This window comes from Lathamus discolor, chromosome Z, assembly GCF_037157495.1.
Source record: "Lathamus discolor isolate bLatDis1 chromosome Z, bLatDis1.hap1, whole genome shotgun sequence".
NCBI classification, from domain to species: Eukaryota; Metazoa; Chordata; class Aves; order Psittaciformes; family Psittacidae; genus Lathamus; species Lathamus discolor.
Window position 1 is genome coordinate 86,611,695 of NC_088909.1, and position 10,944 is coordinate 86,622,638.

General features: G+C 39.7%; 1 protein-coding gene across 1 annotated transcript in view; it reads right to left on the reverse strand.

Moving 5' to 3' along the window:
• The window catches only part of DMGDH (dimethylglycine dehydrogenase), a 44,029-nt gene extending 33,180 nt beyond the window's left edge, over positions 1-10,849 (reverse strand). The window contains exons 1-4 of the mRNA XM_065664012.1: positions 10,550-10,849; positions 8,320-8,485; positions 1,610-1,708; positions 198-362 (exon numbers count right to left, since the gene is read on the reverse strand). Coding sequence (XP_065520084.1) covers positions 198-362; positions 1,610-1,708; positions 8,320-8,485; positions 10,550-10,671 — 552 coding nt within the window. The 5' untranslated portion in view covers positions 10,672-10,849. The remainder of the gene's footprint in view (positions 1-197; positions 363-1,609; positions 1,709-8,319; positions 8,486-10,549) is intronic.
• Between the last annotated feature and the right edge of the window lie 95 nt (positions 10,850-10,944).

Here is a 10,944-nt window from a genome sequence, read left to right on the forward strand (position 1 = left end):
TGCAATTAATAGTATGCACACTGGTATATAGTATGTACTAAAATGCATGTGAGTCTGATTTCAGCATCTTTTTTTCACTGAAAACCAAGAATTTCTTGTACAATTTGTATAAAGGAAACAGACCTTCTGTCTTGCCAATTGATAGACCAGTATTTAATTGCAACAGAAGTTATTTCCCATAAAATTGGGTTCTTTACCGTATCCATGTTCAATAAAGGAAATAGTTCTTGTACTTTCTCAGGTGTGATTAGGTACTGCTTTGTTGGGTGCCAACCAGCACGAGTCATTTGGTATTTGAATTCATCCACTCTAGTAGGAGTTGAAGCAATTCTGATGCTGCCAGGCTGATGAAACCCCACAGCCTAAAACAAAGAGCAAAAGCTAATTACTGAAAGAACCTTTACTTACCTCCATAAATGCATGTTCTTATGCTATGGGAAGACTAGGGACTAGGATTTTTGTCACTAACATCACTGAAAAGAAGTTAAATAAAGTTAAGTGCCCTTAAAGGAACAGGACTTAGATACAAAACCTTAGAGAAAGTAATAAAAAAAAAAGTATCAAATTAACTTCCGGGGTAAATACTTACTATCTTCAAAACAGTCATAAAAACCTTTTATTGAACGTCATGATGCTATTATTTTTATTAAGATTTGAATAATATTTGAATATATGTAATCATACACTTTCAAAAGTAGAATCAGATAATTTCAAAAATAAATACATAATTGATTATGTTAAAGTCTATCACCTGCATAATTTTCTCTTGAGATGCTGCAGAATATATTTAACCGACTAGGCACCTTTATTAGCACAATGAGTAACCACACGCCTTTTTTTGTCTTCTTAATAAAGTGGAAATCCTGATATAGCTGGAGACTGAATGTTCACTTTCTGGTAAAAGCTATTTACTTCATGGGATACTAATATGTATGAGTAAGTCTTTTAGCAAACTCACAATGATAACCTGCTGTAGCATCTTACCCAGATTAGCAGTAGAAAGAAGAAAAAGCATTTTATTACAGTTGTCCAGTTTTTAGACTGGTACAGTGAGAATCATACAATTTCTGCTGAAGTCTGAAGCAAGTATGAATTTAGTGAATGAAAGCTATATGGCTGAATGATGCCAGATCAAAAAGACCACTCCCATGTTTCTTTGCATACCCATTCATTAAGTCACTAAATAAAAACACACCTCTAAAAGGGATGGGAAGAATTACAGCAGTCTGCTCAAGTACAGACAGGGTCATATCGTATGAATTTTTAAGCGGTCATGTTTAAAGCAGGAATATATCGTAATCAGTCCATTCATTCCAGATCTTGATGTTATTTTAACTCCCATACCAAGCTGATGTTGCAGACTCTCAGTCTGCTGAACTTCTGAGATGCTTTTATCAAAGACATTTTCTTAAATTTTAGAGGGATCTGTGAAACCATCTAAAATATTTAGTGACTAAGCACCAGACTACAGCATATACATGTAGGCAGAAGAATATATTTCAATAAAAAAGGAGCCTTATGGTAGTCATTAACACATACACGTATACAACTCCAAACTCTTTTATAAGACTAGCAGTACTGATCTTACTTAATACTTTAAGGAGATTACCTGTCCAGTCTCTTCTTCCAGCTTTTCATAGAGTTTGATGCTGTAAGAATGGATTTTCTTCAAGTTTATTCCAGGATGAAAATAAGTAGTTAAACCAGCCTTAAACAAGAAATAGGAACAACAACACAGAAATGTGATTAAAAATGCAGTATTTTCTTTCCTTTCTCCCAAAGTCATTGAAAAGGAACTGTCAAATACTGTAAAGAAAAGCAACACATGGGTAGAGCCAACTGCTAAAAAAATAAAATCCTTTCCCTACTTACGGCATTCTTGCTCTCTGCACATGTGCTTTTCCACCTGTCTTTTCTCCTCAAATTTGTCAACCCATGATACTGTTGCAGTTGTTCTCCCCTATGGTTTCCTTTCTTGCTTAAATTATTCAGTTGTCTGTTTCAAGCCTTTCAGAAGAGACACACAACTCCATTCCTGATCAACTAAATCAACTGATTATATGTCCTGCAATAGGATCTTTTCCTTCTTGCAGATGGAGATGGGAGAGAAATCAAAACTTCACATACACCAGATCTTAACAAGAGTTATTTTCTGCAGTGTGAACAGCAGTGCCATGGAAGTCAAGTGTTCTTCTGTTCTTAACAGTTGTCTCATGTGGTAGAGCAATTGCTACATTTCAGAAGTAATTTAAGAAATCACTATATATATTTGTACATCATCTTACCATTACCAGGTCTGACTTCAGAAAGCTGTCAAGCCTTTTTTGGATTCATGAAGAGGTAAAATCAAGAAGTTACAACAGCCTCTTCTGTATTTAAGGAAACTATTCACCTGCCTACAGTAGAGACAGCTGCATCAATCTAATGACATTCATACCTGCAGAGATTTAGCACTTAGAATAAGTAGAATTTAAGTGTTACTGGAGTTAAGCATATGTCTTTTTATCTCCTCATCTCTAAACCCCTTTTTCCAAGGGTGACAACAGGAATGTAAAATTACCTTAGGTTTTCAAGCTAGCTGCACCGCTTTGAATACTTTGTATTTATATATATAGCACGTATTTTACTAACCAAAGCAGAACTTGTTCATAGATTTAGGTTGCTTCAATTAAGGAAACTAAACACAAGACTCCACCTTGGCATTCACTGCCATTCTGAGAAAAAAACAGGAGGAAATATAAAAGTGAAAAGTAACACACAGAGTTCTGATGGTTTCCTTGTAAGTTGCTTAGCATGCATATACATTAACTACTCTTGATTTCAACTCATTAACTCTGTTCTGTGCTACACATTCAAGTCTTTAACTTTTAAAGCTATTGGAATAACTGTACACATATGAATAGCAAATGCAAGATTTCGTGGTCTTTAAAAATATATTTTAAACTAATTTAGTTATGCTAAGAACCTATTAAATGTTACACTTCTTTATAATTATTACCAACATATATTGCATGAATTAGACCACACACTGTCATTTTTTTTCAACTATGGCGTGTTCTGACTCATCTTTCTTGGTGTGGCTTCACATTTAAGACCAGATCTTTTTATTCGAAAAAAATTAACTTGAAGCTGCTCTTAGCAAATGGCTTACCATCAAACTTACTTACCATGATAAACAAATGGCTTACCATGAATCATACTCACTGCCTGAGATGACAGGTACTCAGGATCTTCAGAGAAAGAATATGATAACTGTATGTCAATAGTGATTGTGTGTCTTTACACTAGCCACAGTGTTAAAAGTTTTTCCTACTTTTCTTTACATTTTATCAATGCCAAATAAACCAATGGAAGAAAAGCTCAAAATTAGTAGTCATTTACCAGTATTATATTTTTTAGTTGTGCCTATATTTTAGACTTGAATGTGGCTTCAGTTCCCTACTCATGTTTGGTATTTTTCATCACCACAACAATCCCAGTTTAAAAAAGTGATCACACATATCTGTAGAAGGGAGATAAATCTACTAAGGGCCACATTAAGTACAAAGCAGGCACATGGATTCAGAAAGTCCCTGGGTTAAATTAATAGTCTGGAAAAATATTACTTGTCCTTTTCTTATTATCATATCAGATCATCATTATACTGGACGCTGCTGGAGACTAAATACTTCACTAAATGAATGTGCTTTTATGTTGTTATGAACACATTTATTTTCATTATCTCAGAATAAAACCCAGGGCTCTTTCACTGAAGAATTTGTAATGAAAACTTGCTTATTTCTTAAAAATAAATCCTAAGGGCCTTTGTTCTCTGTATTCAGAATAAAGAAATAAATTAGGCATTGAAATGTTTACATTTCTTTAGCCATGTATAATTATCTATGAGCAATTGATTTACTTGTACCTGCAATTTTGTCATATGATATTGTTTTTACTGTCTATTTTTATTCATGTAAACATTTGCTGGTCTTCTGTTATTTTTCAAAATCTAATAATACATTTTCCAGATGTAGAGAAATTCCATTTTATTAGTCACCATTAGTAAAGTCCTTTGAATCAAATGAACCACAAATCACTTGCAAGTTAGCTACAAAACCACACACATTCGAGATCATTAAATTGCAGAAACTAAATAAAACCTTCTCTCTCTGATTTTTTTAAGTGAAGAAAGGAACTTGAAACACATTTGATGCTTTTTGGCTTCAGATAATGGATGTTTCTGATTTCAGGAGTGCACTTGAGAGACAACTATAACCTGACTGTACTATATAAAAAGTAAGATCATAGAATCATAAAATAATGAAAAAAAAAACCCAACCAAACCAAACAGTTTGAATGAGAGCTCAGAAATTCTCTATCCAACCTCATACTGAAAGCAGGTCAGTTACAAGATCAGACCAGGTTGCTCAAAATTTTCTCCAGCCCCATCTTGAAAATCTCCAAGGACAGAGATTGCACTACTTCCCTGGCAAAGTGTGGAGCCCTGCATTTGTCTCAGCCGTTGTCAAATTTTATGAAGTTCCTGTCCTTCCATCCTCAGAGACTGTCTAGGTCCTTCATCATGGAAGCCTTGCTCTTATGTGCACTGTCAGTCCTCCCAGTTTGGTGTGAACTGCAAACTTGATGAGCATGTATTTTGTCACCTACTCTAGCTCATTGATGAAGATATTAAACAGGATGGGCCCCAGGACAGACCCCTGCAACATGCCACATATTTCCAGGCTTTGGGTAGAGTATGAGCCATTAACCACTGCCCTCTGAACCTAACCACCAGTCTTTTTCACTATCTGTTTGTCCAGCCATAGGGACCATAACATCTTCAGCTGAATACATGAGTATTATGGGAAACAGTGTTTAAATTCTGTTAAAATGTAGGTAAGTGACACCAGTTGCTCTCCTGTTGTCTAGAAACTCAGTCATTTTATCATAGAAGGTGATCAAGTTTAGTCAGACATGACTAACACTTGGCAAATCCATGCTGACTGTTCACAATCACCTTTTTTCTCCTTTATGGGCCCAGCTCTGAGGCACACTGTAACTTTTTGAAGAACCAAAGTGTGGCTAGCTGGCCTTTAGCTCCTCTGCTTGTGGCTTTTTTTAAAGGTGCATACATATGTCCTTCTCCAAATGTTGGGTACCTCCACCATCTTCAGAGTCTTTAAAATGTCATACATCTGTGGCCTTGCAATGCTGCCAGCATTACATGCAGCCCATCTGATCCAATGTATCTGCATGAGTCAAATTCTCCCAGTAATTACCCGCTTGATCCTCAACCACAGCTGGTAGTTCCCTTTCTTCTTGAACCCTGCTCAGGCCTGAGAGACCTTGTCAGTGAAAACTCAGGCAAAGAAGACAGTCAGTACTTCAGCCTTATCCGTGTACACTGCAATTAAACTACCCACCTCATTCAGCAACACTCCCTCATTCCCCTTGTTCAACCTTTTACCACTAATACGGCAGCAGATGCTCTTCTTGTTGCCTTTAACATTCCTTGCAGGTCTTAACTATAGTGGAGCTTTGGCTTTCCCAACATCCCCTTGTCATGCCCAGGCAATTTTTCTAAATTGCCCCTTTGTAGCCTTTTCCTGCTTCTACCTTCTTTATACTGTGCTTTTGCCCCAAAACTCATTCACAAGCTCCCTATCTGGCCCAGCTGGCCTCCCAGTATGTCTGCTTGTTTTCCTGAGTTCACAGTGAACCAACCCTGGATTTGAAGGAGGTTTGCTCTAGGCTTTGCTCTATTTTTGTTAGACAGTGATTTTGTTAGCAGCAAAATCAATTGCATGTCCCAAGAAAAACAATTACATTAACAGAATGATGTGTTAAGTGTTTTCCTACAAAACACCTTTTAAAAAAGTAATACCACCAAGAGTCTGCTAGCTGAGTGAGCCTCATTCAGTCCCTGGGGCTTCAGTAAGACTGCAAATTATCTGAGCTGCAGAATAGTGGAGCTTTCAGAGTTCTTAAAGTATAAGACTCGGCTTTGTTTACACACATGGAATAACCACTGCTTTGATATGGTTAGACAGGTATAAAAATGAGCAGCAATTGCCCTCTCAGTTATATGTTCTTACTACTGGATAAACGTGCTCACTTTCTGTGCTGTTTTAATAACACGTGTGAAATTCAGCCAAATTTATCTCAGACCTGAGAAGTGGAAGAAAGTTTTGGCAGCAATACTAGCAGGAACATGATCTACATGAAACACAATCCTGAGCTCTAGCAGGACTTAGCAGACTGTGAAAGAGAAAATGTGATATAGTGCAGCACAGAACTAATTTCATCATTTGTGGCTGCAGGCAATATACTACAAGCATTTCATGTGCTAACTCTATGTGTAATTTCCAACTGTATCTAGTACTGTATCACTGCGATGAAAACACTGATAAGTGTACAGTACTTAGTATAACAAAAAACTCACACAGTTTTGATCTTTTTCATCATCTGAAATAGACCTGTGATCAATTTTTCTATCTTCTGATACAGCACCCTGTGACAGATGAAAAGAGACAGAATACCATGCACTCTACCTAATAGTTATCCATTTAAATCTGTCACATAACTAGGTTTCTTGCTGGGTTAATTGCACCAAATTCTGCTGCAACAGGTGCCACAAGGCAGCCCTCTCAGTTGTGGCGGTGCAGGCATTTTCACTGCTGCGCTCCAGGTCCCTCCTTATCTTTGAAACAGAGCTCCTCATTCAATCTTCCACTGCTGCATTCAGTAAGAAGTAGGGCCAAAAAATATGAAGGAGAGGTTTCTTTTAAACAGTTACAAGCAATAAACTAAAGTAAGTGAGTAAAACAAGAACAAAGGAAACAGCAACAACCCTCATTCATGATTTAGGTTTCTTATTCCACAGGAGGATTTTTATTATATTTTGCACACATACTGTTCCGTATACACACTGGGTAAATAAAATCAGTCTGTGCCTCACTAGAGGACACTTCAGTCAAACATTTCTTTGAACATTTCATAGTTCTGATTCAATACAGAAAATGCATTACCTGACACTATGCATGGTGTTGCTTTGTTTGCTGAACAGCCATCAGCTGTGGTATGACTGTCTAAAAGAGACATAATTACCTAATTTTTTTCCTTAACTCCTTACAATGTGCTTTCTTTGCTTTGTTTGTTAATAAGCAAGTACAGTGAAGTATAAACTTGCATATACATTCAGACAGTGATTTTTTTAATTTCATTTTTTACTGTTGCTCTCTCATAAGGCCCCAAACACATAAAACATCTGCTTTAAGATGAAGCACTTCAGACTTCCTCTCCTGGGAGAAGTATGAGAATACAAATCAAATATAATCCCTTTGAGTTATCCTCCTTAATTTGTTCCTGAAAGGCACTCAGCAACTATATTTACATTGTATTAACAGAGTAGTTCCAGAGATAGCAATCTGTTGGGTTTTTACTCTTTTGTGTTGCTACACACAGGGATAATATTCTCCCAGTTTCAGCTACGCGCAGCTGGAAATGAATGGAAAAAGACATGTTATTGTGGCAAGTTTTATTTCATTTCATTACACTACCTACTCCAGACATTGACATAGAAAATACATAATTACGTACATGCATGTTGTGCACCAGTATGTCCATGTGATTAGCACTATTATAGGAGGTGTCCCCACCGTCATTATTACATGTATGTCTTTTTAGTTCTTGTCCTTACAGTACAAACATTCAGCCCTAAGAAAACCCCAAAGTGTACAGCTGTTAGCTTTGCTCCTCCAAGATTTTGTGTAATGCCAGCTGTGACAGGAAAGAAAGCTCTTGCCTCCAATAGGAATCAGTTTCTGTGACAGTGATATTCTGTGAGAACTGGACACTGGTAACACTGCTTAACCACCTCTTTTTCAGTATATCACATATTAAAAAAAAAAAGTATTTACACATACAATAATGTCAAATTGCACATTTTTGGTTTATGTATGGCAGTGCAACCATTTCCAATGATAAAGTCTGTAGTATAAATTCAATCACCTTAGAAACAAAACCTTAAATTTAAAAAGTTTAAGTTTAAATCCAGTTAACTGCCAAAAAATGTGTGATAATATTAATGGTTACCTTCCAGTAATTTCAAAATACAGTCCAATTTTTACTAATGATAAAAGTGTACTATGGGTAGCTGAACCAACTTTTCCAAACTCGTACAGGTGATCTATAAAGAACTTAGGGCTAAAGTTTGTATCTATACAATAACCAAGATCGTTAATCTCTAGAAAGCCAGGGAATATAAAGGTAATGAAACTTCCACTACGGTTGGATACACAAACTGATGCTAATCTGAAATATTAACAAAATATTTCTTACTGCATGCCAAGTAGATCCAGCAGTGAGCTCAGATTTTTCTAGCAGAACAACATCCTTCAAGCCAGCTTTAGCCAAGTGATAGGCTAGACTCACACCAACACAACCACCTCCAATGATCACTGTGTCTGCATTATCTTTCCCCAAGGAAGGAGAAGGGGTTTCTTTCCTGGGGAAAAAAATAAAATTACAGACAGTTACAAGAAGACAACTGCACTCTTGTCCATCTTTCTTGTTTACTGCTCCGATCAATACAACTTGGTGCCTGTTTGGGAGTATAGACACACCTGACTTAAAACCTAACCTGTTCACTATCATAGTATCAAGAAATCATAGAACGGTTTGGGTTGGAAGGAACCTTTAAGCTCATCCAGCTCCACCCCCCTGCCACAGGCAGGGACACCTTCCACTAGACAGGTTGCTCCATTCCCCATCCAGCTCGGCCTTAAACACTGCTAGGGATGGGGCAGCCACAGCTTCTCTGGGCAATATATGTCAGTGCCTTACCACCTGCACAGGGAAGAATTTCTTCCTCATTTCTAATCAAAATCCACCCTCTTTCAGTTTAAAATCATTCCCCTTGTCTTGTCACTACACGCCCTTGTAAAAAGTCCTTTTATCTTCTTTTAAAGTAAATGCTTTTAAATGGTCAGATACATCAACTGTAGTAATACAAAAAACAAAGCAAATTTGCTTCCACTCACAACTTTAAATCCTTATTTGTCAAAAATACCCTTATATGTAGATCCTATTTCTCAATAGGAAACTGTACCCCTGAAAAGAGAGTGTAAAAACCTGACTTTTCAAAAGTGCTGTAGTATATGAAACACAAAAAGAAAATCTTCAAAAAAGTCTGCTTAGTAAGGCACCTTATTAGATTTCTAAAGCAAGTGTCAGCACGCAACATGAGTGTATGTGTTCATTCACAATGAAAGAATTTTCACTTTTTTGTTCTATGTTCTACTTCAGTGAAGTCAAAACGTTATAGAAACAGGTTTATGTCAATGCCTCACACCTGCTATTACACCGGGTTGCATTTTCACAACCACTTCAAGCCAGCACAAACCAGAACTGCTGCCATAGGCAGCCGTGTCCTCTTCAACCTCATCTCATCCTACTCTCTACTGTCCTATCCACGGAAAGCCAAGAAGCAAGCCAGACCAGAAATTTATCCTATTTTAAAAAAGCTGGGTTTGTTTTGTTGGGTTTTTGTTGGTTTTTTTTTTTTTAATGTGAGACAAGGTAGAATCTCTTAGTACCATAGTGTCGTGACCCAGGACACATAGCAGTGCAGACTGGTGTGAAATAACAGAATGTCACCCTTCAGGACAGTTAATCAATACTCAGTTTTGTCCCTTCCCTCCTTGTACATTTGCTTTTGCAACTTGTCTGGCAGAGGTTTTCTAATGTTTAACTAGTCTTCCACCCATCCTGCACCCAGAAATCAAAGCTATTAGTTTATGTATTATGAGTGGACATCTTATAACGTGATATTTCATACACAAATGCAGGAGGAACATGCACCATGCTTACTCGCTATGTGGCAGTGAATGAAACGTAAAGTATATGGGAGCCCTAGACACAAGTTTTCTGAATCTGGCGCACCACACATTTGCACATGCTGTTTTCTGAGATCACACATTAATTTTTGCAAGTTAACAATAAGCTGTTTAACAGCCGGGTGTGAGACACCTTATCACCAGCTCCACTACCGAGTTTTGAGAGCCATGGTAATCGAGGTCAAGTGTAGTAGTGTTTCTCACACTCCTTTTACGTATTTTTATGAATTTGGAACTTGCTCACCTGAACTTCATCTCTTTTCAAACCTTTTCTTTCAAACCCAGGAGCCTGGGAGGAATCAGGGGGTGCCCTCCCTGTGAACTTCATGGTTCACACGGGTAAACCAGATGATTCTTTGCACGTCGACACGGCTCAGAAGACACCAGGAGGGATGTCTCTGTACCAGGTCACTGCCTCACTCGGGGATGGTCTGGTCTGAGGGGAAGGTGCACCTCCTGCCCACGGGGAGAGGCCCGGTGACCCCCGACGGGGAGTCGCTGGCGAACGGCAGGCAGGCACACGGAGCCCGTTCACCACCTTTTCCTCACAGCCCCGTCGAGCAGCGGCACCCTGGGGGTCGCGCCTTGAGCCACGGCCGCTACCGGCCCCACCGCCCCCCGCCAGCCAGGTACAGCCGAGCCCGGCCCGGCCCGGCCCGCGGGACTGCACTCACCGCCCCTGAGCGCCCGCGCCGCTGCCGAGGGGCCGCAGGGCAGCCGCGGCGAGGGGCCCGGGCCAGCCGCCGCGGCGAGGGGGCCGCAGCCGCCGCAGGGCTCCCCGCAGCACGGCGCTCATCGCGCGCACAGCCAGCGGCTGCAGTGATGGAGAGCGCTGGCTCGGCGCCCCTCCCGTCCCGTTCGTGCCGCCGAGGTCAGCCCCACGGAGAAGGATGCCGGACAGCCCCCTGGATAACGGGCAGCCGCGGGAGCAAGCGGGCACCTCCTGACCCCAGGCGAGGCAGAATGGGGACAAGCGAGGCAGTCCCGGGCAGTGCCGGCCCCCTCGGGGTCATGGCAGGGCCGGGCGGGGTGTTGCCCGCAGCGCTGCCCACCGCGGCCCGCCTCCTCC